Consider the following 26,650-nt stretch of genomic DNA (forward strand, 5'->3'; position numbering starts at 1 on the left):
TCAGGTTTTTCCAGCACTTCCACTGCCAATCAGAAAAGCAAGGTCAGTAGAAAGGAATCATTTTATGAGAAGAGGGTGCAAAAGTAGGAAGAACTCTCAAGACAATCCAGCTACTAGAACAATAAAAAGAATGTGGGAAAGGTACCTACTCTTTAATTTATACTATTCTGAAAAGAAAATTGACTAAAGAAGAAATTGCTGTGCTACAAAAAAGGCTGTCGTTTACTCCAGTTACAGAAATGGATAAGTTATGCTGGATATTAGATTATTTATCTACAATCTGCAATTAAGAACTATGTTTTCAGATGAACTAAATGCAAGTACTTTTAAGAAACCTAGTGTATTTAATCCAGTGTTGGACCCCACATTAGAAACATTTTGTAATACTTGTCTGAAAGACATAACAGAGTTACTTGCCAGCAATGGGGGTAGGAATAAGTTTTATAACATGGCGAAGAGTAAATCTGAGGCACTAAGAGCTCTGAGTAATAACTCCAGTTCCATCCGCCCAGCAGATAAAGGAGGAGTGGAGGTAACAATGGAAAGAATATTTTATAATATGATAATGTTGGAAATGTTACAGGTATTGAACACTTATGAATCTATTTCTGCACCATGTTGTTGTTTGCCTTTCGTTTTTTTCCCTGTAAGGGATCGCCACAGCGGAACTCCGGTCCGCTAATGATTGGCAGTAGATTTTTACGAAATGCCGAGGTGCCAGCTCGACGCCCAACCTTCAACGAAGGCACACCCATTTACGCACGCATGTCTTTCGAATGCTACCCAACAGTGGGGAGGACATGCAGACTCCACACAGAAGGCCCTCCCAAGCCAAGCCAAGAATCGAACGGGAGAACCTCTTGCTGTGAGGTAAGAACGCTATCGCTGTACCACTGCGGCATGACTATTTCTGCACCATATATAGGTAATATAAAAACAGTATATGATCTATGCTGCACGACTGTTTGATTAGTAAGATTATTTCCTCTGAGTGGTATAATTATTTTTTTTATTGATCAACTGGTTATACTGGTGCTTCATGGTTTGCTGAAAATGTATAAAGACTCAAGCAACCCAATGTTCAGACCTACTGTGTCTGGACAGGAGTGGCTAAAAGAGCCCATATCTATTTATGTAGAGAAATATTTGAGTTTTATATATATATATATATATATATATATATATATATATATATATATATATACTGTTCTGACTGATACAAAGCAATTTTTGAAGGAGTTGTATCTCCTTTTCAAAAATTAACATCTTGGGGAGACCGATTTATGTGTCACTATGGATGTATGTTCATTGTTCACAGTGATCTCTAACCAACAGGGTGTGGAGCCAATGGAAGAATTTTTGCTAGCTAATAGTCACTATGATGTTAAAGAAATTGATTTGATATGTATGTTTGTTGAAATGATCCTAGAAAATAATGTGTTTCTGTTTTGCAGCAAGTATTATCGACAAACAACAGGGGTGGCAATAGGGACATCCTGCGCAAACAGTTATGCTAATACTTTATTAGCCCAGTGGGAAACCAGCTTAGTTTTGAACAACAAATCTGTGCCTTTTATTAAGTTTTCAAAAGATTTGTGGATGATGTCTTCTTTTTGTCTTGGGAACCACTGAAGACCAAGTAATTCAATAAGTATTTACATGCTACAACCATGTTTCTCAGGTTTATTATGACAGTATCTGAGAAAGTGATAGATTTTTTTAGATGTGAGGTTAGAAAGAGATGAGTTTAATGGCGTTACTACCAGCAGACACAGAAAAGAGTGTCATAGCAGCCATGTATTACATAGACAAAGCATACACCCTCCCCATGCTTATTGTACTACAGTTAAGGGCCAAGGAATGAGAATTTCACATTTGAACAACGATCAGAAGAGGTTTGAATGAGATATTAAAGAGATGAAGAAAGAATTTATGGCAAGATGTTATAACTAGAGAGAGACAGATAGAACAGGGGCTCTCTAATCTAGACATACTACAAAGTAAAATAGCTATGCCTTATGTTTCAGAGGTGTTATTTAGTGGCAATGATGCCTGATCAAGAACTGATACTAAGTGGGGAACACCTGTTCCTATACACTATTCTAGTAACATAGCTGTGAAGTCAGGAAGAATAACTGGCACATCTTGAGGTCAGAGAGCAAAATTAATCAGTTAATAAGAACAGAAATGATATTTAGGTTCAAGAATAAGAAGTCTCTCAAGAGACTTTTGTTATAATAATGGAGAAATTGCACATGCTCAGGAAAGAGGCAAGATCCCATGTTGCAGATGCAACTTCTTCCAGTTTATTAATAGTGATTTTTTTTTTGTACACCTGATGACTTACAGGAAATATGAGTTTAAGGTAGCAGAGGACTCTACTACGAGGAACTTACTTTATTTAGTACAATGTGAGCAATAAACATGTTTTATGTTGACAAGACCAATCACTCCCTTAAGGAGAGAATGAAAGAACATATTAGCGATCTTGGGCAACAGAATGATAACAATCCACTAGCTAAACATGCAATGGATGCAGAGGGTATGCATTATTTTAATTTTATGCTTACAGAGAAAATGAAGGAAGACCTTAGATTGGGAGATTTGCCTAATAAAACAGAGAATAAGGAGCTTTATTGGATCCAGCAATTACAAGCTGATAACATGAAAGGTTGAAATGGAAAGATCTCTTTAAGACCAGCTCTGAAGTATGGAATTTACATAGGTGATACATTGTTGCAATTAGAGTTTTTGAGCATGTGACTTTTTAAGTGATTTGACTGGCTTTTTTGTATTTAGAAACTATATAAGTTTGTGAATGGTTATACTTCTTTTCGTATGGTCTGAAGAAGTCGAGTGTGATCCGTGAAAGCACTTTACCTTTTAATCAGTTTGATTTATTAAACTGATTTTGTCGAGTAACTTTTTCACTAGATTATTTTATTTGACTGAATTTGCCATGCACAGAGATTACTCTTTTGTCTTGGATATATACAAGTATAAAATGTGTAACTGTGTGTATATATATACATACATACATACATACACACACATTATATATATATATATATATATATACACACACACACACACACACACACACAAATATATAAATAAATATATGTGTATAAGGTGCTTCAAAAGTATTAGTTTAAGGGTGTGCACACTTATACAACCAGCTTATTGTACTTTTTTTTAATTTTTTATATTTTTCCACTAAAAAAATTGTTTGTTTTTCAACTGAATTGTACAGGTTATAGATCACATTAAAGGTGGGAAAAGTTTTGAAATTATTTATTATGGTCTCATTTTTTTATATCACAAAAACCTGGCATTTTAACAGGGGTGGGTACACTTTTTATATCCACACACACAAACATTCTGCATAGTTATTTATTTTCTCCTTAGGGGTTTGCTTCCAAAGCTCTAATCTCTCTGCATCTGTCATACTTCCATCTTGCTCTGCCATAATCATTTTCCAATCTGATGTGTAGCTATCTGCTTATGCTACAAGTCTCTATCCTTTCAAATCAAGTAGCCCTACGTAATCCTGTTCAATGGGAAGAACTGACTTATCCCACTTTTTTATTGCTCTCCTCCCTTTCCAAAGAAATCCCTTCAAATCTTTATTAACTATTCTTCACAACGTTTTCTTTGGCTGATAAAGTATGTCTCACCTATGTACAGGATCAAATGAGCTAAAAAAACATTTTAACTGCCTGCATCTTACCTGTCCATGTCTATTAGTTATCAGTCTCGTAATTTTTAATATAATGTTTTACTTGGTCTCTCTCCAAATACACTTGGCTACCACAATAATGTCCTTCCTAAAAAGCTCAGTATTTTTGAACTAATTCATGTTTAGGCACATAATTTACTTTAACAGCTTTTGTTTCATCTTCCTTTGTTTTAAACCATGAAAATATGTGAAACTGTCTTAAAATATTGTGCAGGACCCTGATGGCAGACTCAAAATATGTCAAGTATAAGATAACATCACACATTTTTCTTGGCTACCACAACAATTACATCCCCAAATTTGCAAGTTCCTTTTCCTTTCAGCTAAATATTTGAAATATACAGCAAATATGACAAGGGGAAGAGGGCATTCCTGCCTGATCCCTCTATTCAAACTTGAGCTGCTTTTACTTTTGCCTCTGATCCATCATATATTCTCCTTATTAACTGTATTATACTGTTTGGAAATGCCAACGCTAACATTGCCCTGCTCTTGAATTTCTAGCAAACCCAGTCAAACTCTTTCTCTGCTTCTTAACTGATCAACAATAATATAGTCTTTTTTTCATTCTGATTCTCCTTGAATTGGAAAAAAAACACTGATCAGGAGCTATCAGCTTTGTCAACATTGTTGTCATACTCTTAATAAATACACTGCAATCATGACTTAGAATCAAAATTAGTCTATGTCTGGTAGGGTCTGCAAGTTCCTGGTCATCCTTTGGTAATACTACCACTGCTGCCTTCTTCCACAGTGCATGTATTCCCTCTTTCCTTTTAAAATGTTATTACATACTGCCCTCCAAATCTTCAACAGCCTTCTTGCTTCTAACTTTCATATTTCTATGGGAACTCCATCCATTCATAGAAAGTTCCCTGTTGCTTGGTAATACATTTTTTTCTCCTTTTTCTATTATAATTTTTAACTGTTGGGGTTCTACTTCACCAAACTTTGGAATACCAATTAAAAATAAATAAATAAGAAAAAGATTCCGAATGTATCTCTTTTTGATTTCACCACAACTCTACTCTATATAGATTTTCATACAATTGCCAAAATAGCACTATTATCTCTTCTGGATTTCTAGTTAATTTTCTTGTCTGTTGCTTAGGTCTTTGTATTAAAAATTTCCGTGCTCTGGAATTATTGTTAAAAAACAACCTTTTAACTGCAATATTTATAAAGCTGTGCACATTGTCAAAAAGTTCCATTATTGTGCTCTTGGCAGTCTGTCACTCTTCATTTTCTTGATCTGTAAAATCTCTCCTTCCCTGCAACATCTTAATTGTCGTCCTTCTAAAGTTTTTGTTATGTTGCTCCCACATCTCTCTCACTTAATTTCAGTATACTTTTTTTAAAATTCACCTTAATTTTATCCCAAGCCCTAACTAGTCCCTCGGAATGATTTATATCTGCTCTAATAACTTGAACTGTTAAACACATTCCTTAAATTCCCCCCTTTTATAAATATGTGTGGAAATGCCAATTTCTTTTTTTCTTACAGTTTTACCTTAACTCTAACAGGTACATGGTCAGATATCATTATTGGATGAGCCTCAATACTTTCAACTAAATGCATGTGATTCTATAATACACAGTTCCGATCCAACCTAGCTGAGTTATTGTACTTTGGAGAACAATATACAAATTCCATCTGAAAAGATGTCCTGATATAACAACCTCCATACTAAACACTTTAATATACATCTTCAGAAATTAATTTTCTCTAGTTACAGTTTCCCTTCTAGGGGCTCCAGACACATTTTCAGTGTTAAACGCTAAATTCCACTCACTACCGATAAATAAACTGCTCTGTTGGAAACTTGACTTCTCCCATAATCATTTTAAACTCCACAACTGCAGTTTCAGGAGGAATATAGATATACAACAAGGTAAATATCTTTCCTTGCCAGTATCCCCTCACTGCCACAAATCTTCCTTCGTTGTATTTGTTTTAATTCTTCTACCATAACAGGAAAAAATCTTCATATAAATAAAACAGTAAAACTTGTCCTTTGTCCTGATAATCTACTGAACATTCGTACTGAAATCTTTTTATCAGATTCATAAGCTCATTTCTAGCCAAATGCATGTCATGCAAAGTGACAGTTTATACCTACATTACTTGATACAGTTCAGTACTGCTTGCTTTTTTGTGTGCCGGTAAGGCCATTTACATTCCATGTTAAACTTGACAAAGCCATTCTGTTATTTTGAAGCTGTAGTCAATTAGAATGCATGTCAGCTTGGATGTATATCTGATGGTAGCAGCTTATGCATACTTTGTAACATATGACTTAACATTACTTTAACTTATAAGCAACTTCTAACATTTGTTTGACCTCATACAACACTTTTCATTTCAATGTAACCCTTTTCATATCCCTCTAAAAACAAAATAAAACTATATACAAATTAAAGACCAAAAATTCTGGAAGCCTCAGCTTCATTATACTGGAGCATTTCTATTGTTGCTTGAGGTGAAATTGCTCAGGCATCACTAGCACATAGAAAAAAAGGCAAATGGCATGATGTCAAACACCTTTCCCCATAGGAAATCATTGCCTCTGTGATTTTAAGTGTGCAGCAACAATGACTCACTTGTTTTGGGAGATTTCTCCCTTCTTCGATTTGGTGCAACAGCAGAGTTGGTGTATATATATATATATATATATATATATATATATATATATATATATATCTACATCTATATATGTATATATACATACATACACTCGTCTGTGAGGGTGCAGGGGTCTTGCCCCCCTGCAAAAACAATTAAAAATTGATTATTTCTTTCTTCTGTATATCAGGATTTTTTTCCATCCTTTCAATTTGTTGGCTTTCAGGAAGTCAGCATTTCATAGTAGAAACCACTAGTGGCTACCTGCATTGGCACCTATTCTAAAAATAGGGGTATTCACATGAAGAACATTTGTCAGGGCTTGCACATAAACACACCAGTGCTTTAGGTGAAATCATTTTCCCCTCCAAGATATAGAAAAACAGTATGTATATATTCAGTTAACCTTTGACTTAAAAACTACCCCTTTGAAAAAATTCACTGACTAGCTTTGTGAAAGGAAACTATTTTTTGACTTAGTCCTTAGTACATTCTAAAGTTAAAGTTGCTGGCAAGATAACTCAGATTCAATACTGATTTTCCCTACATTTACTTTCCCTTTTTTAGCTATGTGTTTTTTTTCAAAAGTAATTATTGTTGCCCTTCTGAGAATAAACTGCTATCCCTCAAATGGATTCACTGAAAAGACCACAAAGTGCAGTTTCTGAAATTCTCTTAACTGATATCTTCTATACCATCAGTGCAACTCTTTTCCATTTCCACTTAAACTAGCAAAACATCTAATCTGTTAAGTCATCTGTGTATGGAAAATCCCCTCTAGTCCTGCAAGCTTCAATATGCTTCCATTATTTAACATGGGTCTATATTATAAAAGTTGACCGCTTACTTCATCGAATACCTAAACGTCGACCTGTCATCATCAAACCGCATAAACACCGAACGCCCTAAACCACGAAATTTAAAAAGTCGAACTGTCATACTTGTCTGACCCCACTGCCCGCTACATACAACCTACACAAACAAACTAAATAAACCACATACATACACTAACCAAAACCCTAAACTAAACCCTACTTCTAACCCTACACTAAATCTTACATATACCACCTTGAATGCACTTAACTTAACCTGCACCCTAACCCTAAGGTCCATATCTATCGCACACTTACCTTAAAAGCTAAACCCAAACAAACTAAATAATCCACACACATACACTTAACAAAACCCTACACTAAATCTAACATACATTACCATCTATGCACTTACCTTAACCCGCACCCTAACCCTAAGGTCCGTAACTATCGCACACTTACCTTACTGAGCTATACCGCAGAAGGTCAACCATGATGATTCGACGTTTCCACTTTCGCTCTTCTGGATGATCGATGTTTTCGCGGTTCGATGAAGACGGGTCGACGTTTAGGCATTCGGATAAGTAAGCGGTTGACTTTATAATATAAACCCATTTAACATACCTACCTTACAGAAATGAAGAAAAATGCTACCAATGACTAAATCCACAGTATCTTAGTATTAGTACATTATTTTAGTATATTATTGTAAAATATACTGAACATATCAAGAAACAAGTGGAACTAACTTTTTCTGCTTAAAGAAGTAACTAAAGAGACTCTCTTAATAACAGCCCCTCTTACAGCCTCTGTGTGTCCGTGTTTGACTGTAAACATGTATGTTTGTGTGTGTGTGTGTGTGTGTGTGTGTGTGTGTGTGTGTGTGTGAGAGAGTGTGAGACGGGGGGGAATTCCTATAACTACATGATGTGGCCGCAGCAGTTCACTAGGGTGATGTGCCAATCAACATTGATTTTTACTTCATGGTAGTGACTGAAATTCAGACATGCAAATTAACCAATAATTATATATTTCATCATTGTGGCTAACATGACTGAATCATAAAATACTGCATTGCGGGAGGAAGGACTTTCTAGTGCGAGCTGTATGGTTCACACTAGGCCCTTTAGTGAATCCCCAGGATAAAATACATAAATACATTTTTTATTTTTTATGAGCAAGCACAAAATAAGAATCACACACTTGTGATGTACACAAGCTTTAAAATAAACAGCACATACCGATTCTCAGCAGTTCCTTCACTAGTTACAAATTCATTTTATTATTAGTTTTCTGCACAGCCCTCAACGTGGTTTAAATCCCAGCTCCTCCTGCATGGCACAAAATCAGACTCCTATTTTTCAGTTTTTCTACTAATTCAAGCAATTCCCACCAAGACTAATATTGTCCATTTCTGTCACTGTTCATAAGTTCACCTGTTAGTCTTCTTCCCATTTCTCACCTTCCTGCAGTACCAACATCTGGTTCAAATACAAGCTTCTCCTAATTCTTCTGGTCCTGTCATGGGATCTCACTGTCATTCAAGCAGTTTCTTTTATAACAAGGGGAAACAGTTTCACTGGCACAGACTCTTTTGGACCACTTTTATTTGTGTAGGGAAAAGTCTCCGGAAACTGAGCCCTCTTCACCTTGCTGAGTGGTGTTCTGTTAACTAAACTTTTTGAAAGTCAGATCTGTCTCCATAAATGTTTTTGATCATAACTATTCTAAAGACCACTGAGTACAGAAGTTTCAGTCTTACTCCAGCCTTATGACAACTCAATGAGTGGAGCAAACTTACTATTTTCTCGAGTATAAATTAAGTACTCATTTTTCACAAATACCCTGGCAACACCAATGTTCAACATCTCTCCTTTTGTCATAGTTTGGACAGAATTATATCCTTCTGCTGGCATTACTGCACTTAAACAATATGGGTTTTGTCTTCTTTCTGAAGGCTAAATTAGGAGCAAAAATGAGATGTGCCTTCTTAATTTAAAAAAATCCTCCCGTGGAACACCAATCCAGTTGATTAACTTTATGAAGGAACAATTAATTAAGTCCACTCCCTCCAACTTTTCTGGCACTACAGAAAACCCTCGGTATTCTCTCTGTGTTCCTTGTTCTAAATTTGAGATTTACTCATTTTATGCTTCAATCTTTGTCATTCTTTCCATTTTTATTTCTGAATTCTTCAAACATCTCTGATTGATTATTAAATATTTCTATATTTTCAAACTGTTTTTCGTTTGTTATCATATAGTTTTACAAAGCCCTGTTTATTTTAACACATCTGAGTCTATCTGGTCTATTTCTTTCTTCAAGTTTACTGGAAGTCATCACCTGCACTGATGCTCTAGATAGGTTTGCTTCCTGCTGATTAGCCTTGACATTCTTCTCATCCTGAATTTTTTTTCTCTCTTATTTTACTAGTTACCTTTTTTCAATTTTCCCAGATTTTTTTCCCTTGTCAATTTTTTAATGGTATATCTGCTAACAAATGACTGAATTTCTCCCAAACTTTTACTGATTTTAACATTTTCTTAGTTTTCACACTGGGACAGATCTAGTTAGTGTGCTCCTGTCAGCCACTATCTTGTGAATCCTCGTCCTTGAGACATGACTGTTTTTCACCAACGTAATCCATGGAGCCACCACTGTAATAGGAGGTAATACAGAGATAAATATTAAACGTTTAGCAAGCTTTTGTTTATGAAATCAGGAAATTTTTTAGTGCAACCTACAGCTGAAGTATTGCCATCTATATTATTATTATTATTATTATTATTGGACAATTAAAGTCTCCAAGGATAACAGAATTCCTGTTACTTTGAAGTTCATCCAGTATATTTAGGAATTTAACATGTTTTTCTGGGAGCACAGACAAAGTCCTGTTACATGTTATGATCTGACAGTTGGTACTAGTTAATGTGATTTATCTCAATCAGTTGTTTTTTGGGTAGAAGTAATGCAGTCTTTAACAAATATGGATACTCCACTGCACTTGACATTGGGCCAAAAAGTGTGGTGGGTGTAAAACCCTGCTATGGAAGGGGTGTTTTTTACATGTTAAAAAGTTTCTGTAATAACACTCATGTATGTGCTACAAATGCAGAAGGGTCTCAAGATCACGTAAATTAGTATTTATTACTGGCACCGAGCAGAGTCACCTTGATGCGGTCTGGGGCATGATTTTTTTTTGTTTTTTTTTGGTTGGGAGATTCATTACCTTGGCTCTGCCTAAAAAGGCACTACGGGAGCAGCAAAGGCATTAGCCAGTATGTGGAAGCCCTGGAACAAAAGTGCAAGCTATCTCTGACAAAGCAGTAGTGACTGTTTAGCATCTTCTTCCACACTGACACTTGCTGGATCCTCAAAGAATGACACCAACTATTGCTGAAGCCAATCACATTTTCCTTCTTCTTTGGCATCATTCAAATTCAAGGCGAAGGATTCTGCTCAAAACCAGAGGCGTACTTGCATTTGTGACATGCGTGGAGAGCTCTGTCATTTCTCTTTGCCTTTTAAGGGATTTTATGCACCAGGTAGTTTACATCCACATGGACCACTACCATATTATAATCATATTTATTTGGCTCAAGAGTCTTTAGGGTCCTTGACATGTCAGTGATCTTGGCTCCTGAAAGGCAACTCACTGCCACCCTTTCTTTTTCAAGCCTTGAGAAAGCTGAGCCACTGCATATGACAATGGAGTTACCAATCACTAGGAAGTAGCAAATTTTATATAAATAAATGGGATGTGTGCATCTGGAAATGCAATTTACCAAGGAATAATGGAAAGACATCTGTATGGCTCCCAAGTATGCAACAAACTCCAAAACATTTAGGATTTATGCTTGGAAGTATTTGCATAGATATTTTTATAAACAAATAGGCTTCAGAGAATTTTTCTCATATAGACAACAAATACTTGAGGTATGACAGGAAAGAAGAGAGGTAAATGAGAACATGCATTCTAGGAATTTAACGAGTTGGAAGATTTAAAAAAATTCCCTACAGAGTGAGTGTTTTGCCAGAAATGGTACGGAGAAGTTGTTTTAACTAAGGGAATGATTCTTTTGAGGTGGGACATAGGCTCTGAACTGTACAGGCATAGTAATGCCTTACTATAAGTGTAATGCCACTGACTGCCACAAAAACAATTACTGCATAATTGAAATAAAAATCTCAACTAACCGCAACTGAAGCACTTAATTACATTGAAGTAAATGGAATCTGTGTGAACAATACATGTAGAATAATATGCAAAAGGAGTGAGATTTAAGGGAAGAAGTAAACTATTTTTGTAATGTTGGAGTGAAAGATAATGGTTAAAAAAACATATACACTGCATGAAAAACAAAACCAGCTTGTTTATATTATATGTATGTGCACCTTTATCACTGTTTTAGTTATGCAATAATAGAATGTCTATTAAAAAAATAAATTAATTTATTTGTTAACAATACACAGAGAACAATGCTCAGGATGAGGAGCATGGTTTAAGGAAGGCAGGAACTGAGCAATTCATGTAATGTTGGAATGAATGAAAATTGTTAAAAAGAAAATGTGGATATTGAGTCATAATAGTATTTATTTTTTTGTTTTACTTTGACTTTGTTAACGAGGGTAGAGCACTGATCCCATTATACCCATTTCATTCTCAGCCTAGGGAAAACAGAAAAGATTCATGACATTATACAGAGTGAATGATAAAATGCAATACATGCGTATATTATATACAAAGTGAATATCATAGCTGGCTTGAGGACAGAACAAAGTGAATATCATAGCTGGCTTGAGGACAGAAAGGCAACAGACAAATAATGTTACACAGAGTTACTAAAAGAAACATTAAAAACTGTTATTAAGCTTTGCCTTTTCTATTGATTAATGAGAACTTGTGCTGCAAATTTAATTGTGGTGATTTAATAAAAAATGTTAAAAAAAACATTAAACATTTCACAGACCGATTTAGGCACAAACCATTAAGTTTTCTTCAAAGGCAACCAAAGTCATTTCCTTCTGCCTGAACTGCCTTTAAAGATGAACTAAATAGTGAGAAATACATGATGTGCAATGGGAAGTAGAGGATACCAAATGGCTTGGGGAAGTTTAATCTGTCATGCAGTCCAAATGCATGCTGCATTAGTCCTAAAGTTTATAGGAAAACGTTTTCTTCTTACAATTTCAAATAATTTTGACTGACTCTTTTTTTTTCTGAACAGCTTTGCTGTATTATCTTCATATCTCTTTCCTTCAAGTTAGAAAGAGTCTTAGTTTGTCTAACACAGAAGAATCTTTGCCTTGAATGACAGTATCTCATTTTTACCAAAATATAGTGAAAGACAACATGACAAATAACATTCTGGCAAGACAAAGAGATTACACAACATATTTATTAAAAATACACACATTTAACATCAATATAATTTCTGAAGGGGCAACTCCCCCTACAACCCTCCATGTGGGGGGTTTCACCCTGCACACACCCTACAACATATACTAACTCCAGTTCTACTGTACCTGAAAACATTAAAACAAAACTCAAAATATGCCAAAAACAGGTTGGACACCTCCCATGCAAACAAATAATGCTACAACTCAGTTCAAAAAGCAAAAAAGACAGAAGAAACCTCATGCAAGAGTAGGTTTTTTTTCTAGAACACAGTTTTGATTCTCTGTTATCAATAATTAAAATGACACAAGAACACTTCCTTTTAATACCTGACCCATTAACAGCTGAGAAAATGAATTAATTTTTAGTTGAACATTTCTATATCCCAGTAAGACTAAATGATAGTCTGCGTTACTGGTCTGCAACTCCTTCATCAAGTGCTGCGCAGTTTGCACGGTTCCCTCAACTTGACCATTCAACTCTACACAGCTATGATTAGACATAATATGCTGCAATTCCCACTTCACTGAGAGGAAAAAAGTGAACTCTGTACTAGCGTACTGTGGAACCGTGCTTGATACTGTTTCAAGCATGCTAGCAAGCATGCCCCTGCAGGTCTGATTCCAAATGGAGATTTATAGCACAGCAGTCTGCAACAGACTTAAGAATTACTGCAGGACACTATAAAAAAAGAAGTTACGTCTTACCATAATGCTCCATCTGTGTTGTTCATCTTCACCAATCCTTGACTGTGGGTTTGGTTCTGAACCCTCGGAAATGACTTAGCCGTATTTTCAGCTCACACTCTCCAAACTCTCGAACCAACCTTTACCCATAATGCTCCACACAGAGATTACCTCAGATCGAGTTTGCCAGATGACAGATTATAACCAAAGGTAGAATAGTTTATATATATATATATATATATATATATATATATATATATATATATATATATATATATATACACATACACACACACACAAACACACACATACACACACACACCCACACATTTTTTATATATATATATATATATATATATATATATATATATATATATATGGGATCCATACAGATCCCCGAATGCACTTTCCACCGAAGCAGAAATCACTGAGCATACTTAACTGAAAGTGCTGTTCACCAAAGCAGCACTTTCGGATAAGCATACTCATTGTGCCGGTCGTACTACGGTGCGGATAAGGGAAAATTCCCTTTTCTCCACTGTAGTGCGACCTCAGAATGAGAATATTAAAGTTGGGGGGTGGGGGCGGCACAGCCCCCTCATGGGGGGTGCAGAGGGGCTTGCCCCCCTGCATAGAAGTAGGTTTAAATTTTTTTTTTAAACATACTTTATCGTAAGCGCTTTTTCGGTGAAAGCGCTTTCGGTAAAGTATGTTCGGTGATAATGGATTCGGACTTTTGATCTTTCAATCAAAAGTCTTAGATCCATATTTATATATATATATATATATATATATATATATATATATATATATATATATATATATATATATATATATATATATATATATATATATATATATATATATATATATATATATATATACACACACACACACACACACACACACACACACACACACACACACACAGATAGAGATGAGACGGTCTATGAGCTCTTAATGAGAAACTACATCAGGACTAGAGAGGTCTACTAAGAGTCTTAGGATGGGGGAAGGTGGTTGGGTATGTCAAGGATTGGTGAAGATGAGCAAAGTACATTTGTGTACACTTATCGTAAATGTAGATGGTCGCGTGTATTCACTGTTGCAGTCATTACATTTAGGGGGTAATCTGCTGGCAGGTTGCCCTCAGTCAGCCTGATTAACGAAGTATTGGGTCCTGCGTCGGTTGCTGTCCCTTCTTTCATGACGTCAGGTCGTCAGGGGTCTAAAACATGCAGCCGACGCCATTACATCAGTTTTTCTTGTCCCAGATGTCAGGTGCCCCCCCCCAAATGGGGAGCAAATAAAATTAAAAACACAAGAAATATACCTTCAATCACAAAAGCAAATACACCAAAAGGGCTTTTAAGCCTAGTGAAAGAAACTAGAGGTATAGCCAGAGAAAAATAGGGGGCTGGAGGGAAGGTAACCAGGACTGCAACAGTGAATACACTCTAACATCTACATTTATGGTAAGTGTACACAACAGTACTATGTTCTTGATGTTTCACTGCTGCAGTCATTACATTTGGGTAGATTCCCAAAGCTATGGTTGGGTGGAGGGAATTATACAGCCTTAGGACCAGCTATAAGGTCCTGCAGGACAGCAGTGGCAAAAGCCAGCTCTGGATTTAGAGAAAAAAGGTAAATGGTAATGTTTGGTGAACGTATGAACTGAGCTCCAGGTAGCAGCTTCTAGAATGTCCCTGGTAGGAACACCTCTGAGAAAGGCTGTAGAAGTAGATGCAGCCCTGGTGGAATGGGATCTGATGCCCTGGGGGACAGTTTTCCCATGGTGCATATAGCAAAAACAAATACAATGGCTTATCCATTTGGAAATAGTTTGCTTTGAAATAGCCTTTCCCTCTGCCCCTGCAGCAAATGCCACCAGTAGTTGTTCAGATTTTCTTTGAGATTTTGTCCTGTTTAAGTAAAATCTAAGTTGTCTGTGTACATCCAATGAATGCAGAATCCACTCCTCCCTTGTTCTGTGGATTGGGAAAGAAAGTTGGCAAATGAATGGTCTGATTAAGAGCCACACTGGATACCACCTTAGGCATGAAGGATGGATTGGTCCTGAGGGATACCCTGTCCGCATGAAAAATTATGAAAGGCTCCACTGCCATAAGAGCCTGTAATTCGGAAATCCTTCTAGCTGAATTGACTGCTAAAAGAAAAGCTGTTTTCCAGGAGAGAAATTTTAAGTCTGCAGTAGCAGCTGGCTCGAATGGAAGGAGAGTGAGTTTTTACAATACATAACTGAGGTCCCAGGCAGGGGTTGGAGCTCTCCTAGGTGGTCTTAAGTTTTTGGCCCCTCGGAGATACTGCTTTAGCAGAGGATGAGAGAAGAGGGGAGGTTCTGTGTTGTAATGAGCTGAAATGGCTGAGGCATGGATTTTTATGGAAGAAAAGGACAGGCCCTTGTGAAGCATCTCAGTTAAGTATTGTAAAATTTGAGGAATATTGGGCACTGCTGTGCTTATCCACTGAGATTGATTTCAGGCACAGAATCTTTTCCATTTGTCAGCATAAGATTTTCCAGTACTAGGCCTTCTTGCCTCCAAAATGACATTCATCACAGGTTTGCTGAGGGATGCTAAGGGTGAATTTAGGTTATTAGCCACACTGCAAGATTCAAAGTTTGGAGCTGAGTGTGCAGAATTTGGTTGTTCTGCTGAGACAGTAAGTAAGGTGTCTGAGGCAGGTGCCACTGTGGAAGGTGCGACACATTGCACAGGAGTGGGTACCAGTGTTGGTGAGGCTAGTCTGGAGCAATCAAAATCAGTTTTTGTTTGTCCTGTTTGACTTTTAGTAGAACTTTGAAGAGCAGAGGCAGAGGGGGAAAGGCATAGACTGATAGATCTTTCCAGCTGAAGGATAGAGCATCCACTTTCCAGGCTTTGTTGTGATGAGTTCTTGTGTATAATTTGTCCAAATGATAGTTCTGGGGTGAGGCAAAAAGCTCTATGTCTGGACTCCCCCATTTGCGTGTCAACAAGTTGAAAATCCGTGGTTCCAGTTTCCATTCGTGTGGGTTCATGAGATTTCAGCTTAGTTAGTCTGCCAGAGTATTCAGCTTTTCTGGCAGGAATTGAGCTTGTAGTTGTATTTGATAGGTCAAGGCCGTGTTCCACAATGCCATGGCTAGTCTGCAAAGGGGGTAGGAGTGTGTACCCCCCTGCTTGTTTATGTACCACATAACCGCGGTGTTGTCTGTCTTTATCATTAATTGTCCTGGATGAAGGTAGTCCTGGAAGGCTGTCAGTGCATTCTGTACAGCTAGCATTTCTTTTTGATTGATATGAAGGCGCATTTGATTTGGGCTCCATTTGCCCTGAATGCACTTCCCTGCCAGATGTGCCCACCAAGCATAGTCTGATGCGTCTGTAGTTAGGGTTTGGGTGGCAAGGGGTGGTGTGAATGGCAGTCCTTTGTTTTGGTGGCAGGCCTCTGCCCACCATAGGAACTCTAGTTGCAGGCAAGGTATGACAGGAGTCATTGTTTCTAGGCTGTGACAATGCTGACTCCATAGACTTTTTAAGTACCACTGAAGTTTCCTCATATGCAGTCTTGCATATGGAATTAGAAGAATGCAGGAGGCCATGAACCCCAAGGCTTGCATTATTTGCTTTGCAGAAAGCAGGGTTTTTGTGGCCACCTGTTTGAAGTAAGTCTCCAAATGAATTTGTTTCTCTGGTGTAAGGAAAGCCATCTGGGCAGTTGTATTCAAGCTTGCACCCAGAAATGTAATTTTTTGAGAGGGTACCAGTTGTGATTTATTTTCGTTTATAGTGTACCCTAGAAAAGTTAGAACCCTTTTTACAAACACCAGATGGTTTAGAAGAATGTCCTTGTTTTCTGCCTGAATTAGGCAATTGTCCCGGTATGGATATATTTGAATATTTCTTTGCCTGAAAAATGCAATTACTGAAGCCAGGCACTTTGTAAAGACCCTGGACACAGTAGATAAGCCAAAGGGCAGTGCCGAGAACTGGTAACACAAGTAGCCTGCTTTGAAGCTGAGGTATCTTCTGCAAGATCCACTGATTGGGATATGCAGGTAAGCCTTTTTTAAATCTAGAGTTGCCAACCAGGCATCTTTGCCTAGCATAGGAAGTAACTGGTGAAGAGTCAACATCTTGAATTTTGGAATGTCCAGAAAGGTGTTTAGAGTAGATAAGTCTAGAATTATATGCCATTATTTGTCTTTTCTGGGTACCAGGAAAATTCTTGAATAGAAACCTTGTCCCTTTTCCTCTTCTGGTACTGGCTGAATAGCCCCTGTGTTCATGAGGGAAAGTACTTGTTTCTGGGCCTCTGCCCACTGATTTGAGGGCAGGTCTGGCCATCCGTTTGGAATTGGCAACGTGTAGAAATGAAATCTGTGTCCCTGGGATACTATATTTAAAACCCATTTGTCCTGGGTTATAAGTTGCCAGTTTCTTGCATGAAGAGTCAGTTTTCCCCCCAAAAGGGCGGCTAAAAGGTAAGTGTAAAGGGAAGTCATTGAGACTGCTTACCATAGGAAGGTGTCTTGTTGTTTCCAGATTTGGAGGAGGAGGCACCCCATTGCTTTGTTCTAAAAGTCCCTTGTGACTGAAACCTGGAGCCTTTGGAATGTCTGGGTTTGACTTGAGTGGCTCTCGAAGGAATTGGAAAGGACCAGTTCTTAGTAGGCCAGTTCCTACTAAATCTTGGAGGTTGCACTTGTAAGAAATCTTTCACAGTTTGCATAGATTTAGCTTTATCTTCCATCTTTTTTAAAACTTCTTCAGCCTTATTACCAAAGAGACGGTCCTGTTGTAAAGGAGCATCCAACAATTTTGCTTTAACATGATCAGGCAGATTTTGCTCTTTGAGCCAAGCATGTCGTCTTAGCACAGACCCAGTTACAGCAGCCCTGCAAGAGGCCTCCTAAGAATCAAAACCACATTGCAAAGTATGTTTTCCAACTTGTTCAGCTGAATGCAATAAATCCTGTAAATCTTTATTTTTCACACAGTGAGAAATTAACATAATTTTCTGTTTAAGCAGTCCCATGATATGCTGTTGATATTTTAGCATATGAAATTGACAGTTTAATGCCCTGATTGCCAAGGTTGCAGAAGTGTAAACCTTCTTACCCCATCTATCCAGAAGGGGTAGGATGTTTAGCAGTAGAAGCCTTAATGCCCTTGGGACCCTGAGAAATGGTTTCAGGATCTGCAATAGGATTTTTGAAAAGGAATTTCTGGGAGTCAGGAACCCTGTAGTATCTGTCTGGCTTACAAGGAGCCAGAGGCAGAGAATCAGGAGCCATACTAGATTCTGAAAAAACATCAACAATGTCTAGAACAGGAAGAATAGCCAAAGGCCTAAGCTGAGGAAGAAGAAGAAAATCCCTAAGTCTCTTTTTAGATTTAGAGAAATCCTGACTTTCCCAGTGGAAATGTTCCCGTAAGGTATGTAAAGTTTCCCCAAAAGAAAAATCCTCAGGGGGAGAAGCAGAAGGAATGGAATCTTCTGCATCAGTGTCCTCATAAGTAGGTATAGACAATTCCTGTTCATTAGAAGAGTCAGAAGAAATAGAATCCTGTTCAGAAGATTAATAATCAATGTCTTGCCTAGGTCTCTTAGAAGGGGGGGAGGGTTGGCTACCCCTGATCAGAGTAATTAAATCTTCAGCCATTTTGATCACTTGTTTTTTAGGCACAGGGGCCTGCACATGTGACCCAGGCATCGGTTTTCTTCGGGCATAGGTCTAGATTTTGGCCTTAGTTTTGAAGATGGCGTCAGTCTAATATATAAATCTGTAGGCCTGAAAACACCCTCAGAAGCCAGTGCCTGACAGCGGGTCCGGACCCATCTAAGGTAGAGACATCTGCGGGTTCCATAATTGAAGCATCTCGTGGCATACCTGACTCCTAATGGGTCTCCATATAGGCCTGCGAATCAGAAGTATCGGGTATCAGGGGGCTGCGAAAGTGCCTCACTGAGTACCGGAAAACTGGCGACTGGCTTAGGAAAAGCGTCGTCGGCAGTTTTGGACCTCAACGGCCTGTCTCTCTCATTTCTTTGCGCTTTTTAGGTATTCCGGTAGTCGGATTGCTAAACGATGACATTTCTGGATAATTAAAGTGTGAGTCAAAATATTTAGAAGCAAAAATGTACCGACGTTTGATAGTGCGTTGATTAAATTTAGCACAAAACCGACAGCAAGGTATGTTGTGGTCAGGGCCCTGGCAAGGAATACAATACAAATGAAAATCCTTATGAGGTATTTGCTTCCCACAAGTAATGCAGTTATTAACTTTTACTGACATCGGTAAGGAGCAACAAAAAGTTTCCCCAATGGGGTACTTAGCTTTTTAGTTGAAGACTTCGGTTCTGAAACTTGAAAACAAAAATTTCAGGAGTCGGCTGACCAGCACTTGCGAACCACTTCTGCTTCGGGCACCGCGTGGCAAGAAAGACTGATGTAATGGCGTCGGCTTCATGTTTTATACCCCTGATGACCTGACATCATGGAAGAAGGGACAGCAACCAACGCAGGACCCAAGACTTTGTTAATCAGGCTGACTGTGGGCAACCTGACAGCAGATTATCCCCCCAAATGTAATGACTGCAACAGTGAAACACGAAGAACATCACAGATGGAACGTTATGGTAAGACATAACTTCTTTATCTGATGTTAATCTTCACCTAATCCGTGATGGTGGGACAGAATCTCCAGCTACTTTTAGCCTTGGGAGGTCTCATGGAAGAATATTCCGAAGCACCATAGAGCCAAAGGATGCTCGACTCCTCGACCTGGTCTAATTTGTAATGGGCGATGAAGGTATGATGAGAAGACAATGTGGCTGCAGCACAGATGTCATCTAGAGACGCTCTGGCATGAAAAACTGATGATGTTGCAATAGCGCTTGTTGAATGGGCTTGAACTGTTTTTGGGCGTTGAAGACCTTGAGACTGATAAATGAATGTGATGCAGTTTCTCAGCCATTTAGCTGAAGTATCCTTAGTAACTGAATAGCACATGCGCAGCGTCGAAAAGGCTACAAATAACTGATCTGATTTTCAGAATTCTTTTGTTCTGTGAAGATAAAAACGCAACTATCTGTGCATGTCAAGTAAATGAAGTGCGTATTCTCCTTTGCTGGAAAAAATAGGTAATTGTAATGACAGAGTAATATTGGATTTAGAGACTACTTTGGGCAGAAAGGAGGCGTTTGTTCTCAGTGCCACTGTTTTCATGAAAGATCAGGTAGGGCGATTTAAATGACAGGGCTTGCAATTCGGAAAGCCTTCTTGCAGATGTAATTGCTACTAAAAAGGAAGTCTTCCATGATAAATATATGAGATGAAAAGATGCTGAAGGTTCAATGGGAGTCTTGGTTACAGCTTGAAGAATGTTAGTTAAATCCCATGGTGAAACTGGTTCTTTGTAAGGGGGTTATAGTAAGAAAAGCCCTTTCAAGAAGGCTTTACAAAGTTTGTGAGACATTACAGGAGCATTATTCAAACCTGAATGGAAATTTGAAATTGCTTCTAGATGGACCTTTACTGTAGAAGCAGAGGGAACCAGATTGTAGAAGCAGAGGAACCAGATTGAAAAAGAGAGTTAAGGAAATCTAAGACATGCTGGATAAAAGCAGTAAAAGGGTTAAGGCCTTTATTCGAAGCCCATTTGGTAAATTATTTTTCCACTTAGACTGGTACAGTTTTCTAGTAATGGGTATGTGGTGTGCAATGATAATACGTTGAACAGGAGAAGAAAGGGAGGGATGCCTGGCAATCATGGGAATTCTACAAGCCAAAAAGTGAGCTTGAGGTGTCGAAGGTTGGGGTGAACCATGCCCTCTGGAAGAGTGAGTAGATCTGGAACTGGGTCCAGGATCCATGGTTTCTGTAACAGATGAGGCCACAGGAAGGGAAACCAAACTTGCGGAGGCCAGAATGGAGTAATGTGGATTATAGAATTCTTCATCTTTTTTTGCTTTCTTTAGGAATTGTGAAATTAGAAGAATGGGGGGAAAGACATGTAGCAGACCAGGAGGCCAACTGTGGAGAAGAGAGTCTCCGGCTTACTTCCCTGGAGGGGGAATTAGGGCAAAGTAACTTCTGCACTTGTTGTTTAGGGGAGAAGCAAATAGGTCGCAGCAAGGTTGGCCCCAATGGCAAAAAATCCTGTCTGCCACTACAGGATTCAGGGACCACTTGTGAGGCATCAGAATTGTCCTCCTTAATTAGCCCTCTGTCACACTGGAACTTCCCAAAATGTGAGCTATCAGAAAGCGGTTGGAAGAAATCACCCATTGCCAAACTCTGAGTGCCTCTCGGCATAGTGGATAAGATTTGGCTCCACCTTGTTTGTTGATGTATCAGACTACTGATGTGTTGTCTGTCTGAATTGCAACTGTCTCCACAGGGAGGGTATCCTGGAATGCTCGCAACACTAATAGCACTAGGCTCATTTCTAGAACATTGATGTGCAAATTGGTCTCCATTTGGGACCATGTGCCTTGGGCCATCTTTCCCAGATAATGCCCCCCTCACCCTATCTGGGAAGCATCCGTGGTCACTATGGCTTGGGGCTGGGGAAGGATGAACGGTTGGCCCAAAAGAATTTGGTCAGAGTGAAGCCACCATTTTAGGTCTTGTTTTCAATGGTTGGTGATCAGCACAAAATAAGACAGTTGATGAATGAGAGACCATTGTGTTGCTAGTAGCCACTGTAGTATTCGCATATGAAACCTCACTAGAGGAACCAGAGTGATTGAAGCTGCCATTGAACCTAAAGTTTGTAGGACAAGTCTTGTTGGAACTCTGTTGCTTCGGAGAATTTGTCTGACTAGGGCCCGGATACTCTGTAGTCTCTCTGGAGGAAGAGAAGCTATTCCAGAGACTGTGTTTAGATGAGCACCTACGAAATCCAAATTTTTTGAAATTTATTGAAAAACCTTTCCGATGTTCGATCATATGATGTCGACCATCTATGATTTGAACATCGGAATGGTCGCTCATCTAATATAGACCTGTTGAATCAGATGAGATCCAAAATGGGTCTCAAGTCCTCTGTTTTTTTGGGCATTAAAAAGAATCTTAAGTAAACCCTGGATCCTATTTGGTCCGGTGGGAATTTCTGGATGACTCCTTTTTCGAGCAATTTTTGAATTTCTAAGACTGCTAATTCCCTTTCATTGGGTGGAACATCTGGGAGTTTTCTGATATTTGGGGATTACAGAAAGTGGAATGCAGTAGCCTCTGGATATTATTCCCAGCACCCATTTGTGAAAATATTGACTGCCAGGCTGGTAGGTGCAGGGATAATAGTCTCCCAACTGCCTTCAGAGGAAGGCAATCGGGCATCCGTTAAGAGATGCTGATAGGAGGTGCCAGAGAAAGATTCCCTGAACCCCTGGTTCTGCGGGCCATTTCTGCCCCTAGGGCGGCATCTTCCATTGCCTCCCCTTCTGCCCTGGTTGAAGTCATTAACTCATGAGTCATGGAAAGGACCCTTAGATTTCCTAAACCATAGTCTCCCACTCTTTTGGTTCCTTCATTAAGGTGGAGAAACATGCCAATGGCAAATAGGGTCTTACCATCTTGCTCACTTCTGGCTAGAGTATCTTTAACCTTTGGGCCAAAAAGGATAGATTCATCAAAGGGAGCATTGGCAAACAATGCTTTAAATGGCTTCGCAAAGTTGCACAAGCACATCCAGGAGTGCCTTCTAATGGTTATACCTGAACCCGCTGCTCTGGTTGTCTCTTTTGCTGCATGTGCTACGAGCCTCATGGACGAGTTGGAAATAGACTCTAGGGTTGCAAGCTGAGGGGAAATTTTGTTATGGACCTCTTCAGCTACTGCTCCTGAGAGAGTATTTGAGAGTTCTTCAATCAAATCCCTCTGTAATCTGGTGAAATGTGCCATATAATTCAAGGTCCTCAGAGCGAAGGTCGCTGAAGCATAAACACGCTTCTCAAATCTATCCAACATCCTAGACTCCTTGTTAGGAGGATGGATAGTAGGACTATCTTCTGCGAGTTCTCTCTTGGTGGCAGCTGCTACCACATTGGCATCAAAAGGAATTCCCTTAGGCCAGTGTGTTTTTTTCGGTGCAGATAGTACTTAGTCAGGTCTCTTAGGTACTAGCTCTATGGAGTCAGGCATCTTCCACACCCACTGAGCAATCAGCTTGACGAGATTATCAGCGGGCGGACAGATCCAAGAAGTGGAGGGTTGGGCACGAAAATCCTCCAGGTATACTGATTCCTCTGAGGAAGGCTGGGTGGAGGACTGGCCACCCTTCTCTTTCAAGATTTCCAGGATGTCCCTGAAAGAAACCATAAGGGGATGACCTGGGGGAACCTTGCCCTTAATCGAAATCAGTATCTTTGGTATAAGACTCTTCCGGGGAGTCCAGTGCTTCCTCTTGCACTTCTTCTTCACAGGGACTTCCTCAGGGGGATGCTCCAGGGAAGTTTCCGAAGAGGAGACCACTAAGGTGGGAGTCACCTGGGACTTTTGTGTCCTCTGTCCTGGGGATGAGGTCAATGGTAGCTCAGGTTGAGAGGAAGAAGAAGAAATCTGTACTGACAGGGATGGCAAGGACTGAGAATCTCCAATGGATAAAGCCTTCTCCATAATCCGGAAGGCAAGTCCCCCCGTAGAGGAATGGGAGACTGGAACTGAAATGGACTGGTTTAAAACCAGGGTCACACCCTGCACCAAGAAGAACACACCTGGACCAGGGGCCTGCGTCTCAACTACAAGGGCCAAAGCTCTGAGAGGCATAGAAGGTTCAGACAGAACCAAAAAAGTACCATGCATCTCTGAGCCGACCAGACAGTCCCAACCTCAGGAGGTCTCTTGTGCCGAAGGCTTGGAGAAATTCAAGGCAGTCGTCGGAACTGAAGATGAACACACTATCGGAACCGATTCAGTCACAGCCGGAAGTGTTGGGATGGAGAGCTCCAAAGGCTCTGGTAGAACTGGAGGAGGAGTGTACAAAGTTGTCATTGGGTGTACAGTCTCCCGGATGGGCACGGAACAGAAGGCAATCCTCTCACTTCGCTACAAGTAGCTGATCCACTAACCTCATAATGTCAAGTTCTGAAAGACTCTTAGTAGACCCCACCGAAGACATGGAGGAAGATCTAGGTGGTCTTACTTCCACAAATGGGTATCTCTGAATGGGTCCACAGAAGGAGAATAAGTAGTTCATGTGAGAGCAGGCATTTCCAGTATCTTCGGTACCGGGTGGTCTGTTGGTACCAATGTAGAGGGAGCCATCTGATCCGAAGTCAATTTCATTGATGTTGACAGGTCTTCTGGTACCAATTAACTTTTTGGTGCCAAGGAAATTTTTGGCATTTTTTTTAGTCGGTTCTGAAGAACTTGGAACCGAGGAAGATCTTTTCTTGGAACTGTGAGAGGAAGAAGTTCCCGCTTCCCCAGTTTTCTCTTTGGAGCCAGAAATGGCCTCGTTGAAGGGGGATTTTAGAAGTCCTTTTAGGATAAGCTTGTTTTTCCTCTCCATTAACATACAAGAGGAGAACCCATGGCAAATTCCACAATTTTCCTGAAAGTGAATCTTGCCAAGATAATAAACACAAAGTGTGCCCGTCTGAAATGGGCATTTTACCCTCACATTTTTTACACCTCTTGAATCCTGAGGTGCCCTTAGAAGGTTTTGAGGGAGATTATGTCTGGTCTGCCATTATCGGCGATGAAAAGGAACAGATAGAGAAGGAAAGTTTTTTTTTAGATTTTTATTTTTTTTTTTAAAGAAGAAGAAAAGATGAAAATAATACCAACTATGGTAATAAGAAATACCTGAAAGGTACTATATGAGAGAATGATTACCAACTATGGTAATGGAAGAGATTACCGATGGTAAAGATAAAGATGGAAATATTAGAAGAACAAGGAGTGGGTAGAAATACTAATAAAGGGATAGTTAGGCAAAGAGTTTAATGTAAGAAATTTGAACAACACTTACAATTAACTGCCAAAGCTCGAGAGATGGAATGAACATGTCTAGTCTGCGAAGCAGCAAACGAGATCTGACGTAATCTCTGTGAGGAGCATTATGGGTAGAGCCTGGCTCGAATGTTTGGAGAGCACAAGCTGAAAATACTGCCGAGTCAGTTCCGAAGGTTAGGAACAGAATCCATTGTCAAGGATTAGGTGAAGATTAACATCAGATCATACAGGCTTACTTATACAACATGTGCATGACTTGAAGTTACACCATGGTGCAATACTAACATCATAAGGGGAAAAGGTTGTTAATATCATTGACCCTGGCATCACATACCCATAGTTCCTTACTCCCTGTTCTGAACGTGTAGGCAAGCAGCACAGGATAGTAGAAGAGGGAAGATGAAATGGTCAGAACAGGGAGTTCATATGGACAAACAAAGGGAAAAAAAATAGATAAACTGAACATGACAGTAAAACAAAAAAAGTGTGCATATAAACAATTAAGCAATATAACACAATGGAAAAGTTACCTCACTGTCATAACCTGATAACAAGGTTCAAAACGAGCCATCCCGTACATACAAGAAATAAGTGATAACTCTTGATTAACAAAACTGTTTAACAGCAGGAAAGCTACAAGTAAGATTTAAGTGGCTTCCTCAACTTTACTTTTGCAGCTAGTCACAGTCAAACCTGAATATAGGTGTTCAACTTGTATAGTGTGCTCACCCAATAACATGCCTATATTGCAACCTCTTTTCTGCTGATCACATAAACTATATGCAGCCTTGCTAGAATACAGTGAAAAGTGTTTTACAAACCATCTCTAAATGCAGATACCAGCTGTCTTTCCAAAATAATTTGTATTGATAAATTAAATACTGCCATTATTTTCAAAAATTGTGTCAATTTCCTTTTTCTCCCTTCCTTATTGTTTTCATAATCCTAAGCATTTGTAACATAACAGCTGGTATCATCAATGACGATAACCACAAAAATCAAGACTCTAGCATTGTGGCAATCTGATAATAATATCAATGATACCAGACAGACAAACCACGTCCTTGTGTTTGCACAAATATTTTGCATACCTGCAGTTTGTCTGTGGACCTGACAGGAACTCTCTGACCAGAAAGTTGAGCTTGTGCCCGAGACAGTGCAGAACTTCTTCCACTGTTGGTAGGAACTCTCTGACCAGAAAGCTGAGCCTGTGCACGGGTCAGAGCAGAAATTCTTCCACTGTTGTCTTTCCACATCTTCAGGCACATATAAAAGCTCAAGATTCACAGTAACTGTTGGAAAGAGAAACAAGAAAATTAATATTTGACTCAAAATAAAATCTCTGAAATTACAGAAATGTAAAAAGAGCCAGTGTATGGCTTATCTTCTTACACCAATTTTTAGCTGAAGACTTACACAAT

General features: G+C 39.1%; 1 protein-coding gene across 1 annotated transcript in view; it reads right to left on the reverse strand.

Moving 5' to 3' along the window:
• The window catches only part of CCHR13.PART0H19orf44 (chromosome chr13.part0 C19orf44 homolog), an 822,089-nt gene that overhangs the window by 737,940 nt on the left and 57,499 nt on the right, over positions 1-26,650 (reverse strand). Inside the window, exon 2 of the mRNA XM_044090741.1 lies at positions 26,321-26,521. Coding sequence (XP_043946676.1) covers positions 26,321-26,497 — 177 coding nt within the window. The 5' untranslated portion in view covers positions 26,498-26,521. The remainder of the gene's footprint in view (positions 1-26,320; positions 26,522-26,650) is intronic.

This window comes from Protopterus annectens, chromosome 13.part0, assembly GCF_019279795.1.
Source record: "Protopterus annectens isolate FY-2018-M chromosome 13.part0, PAN1.0, whole genome shotgun sequence".
Lineage (NCBI taxonomy): Eukaryota > Metazoa > Chordata > Ceratodontiformes > Protopteridae > Protopterus > Protopterus annectens.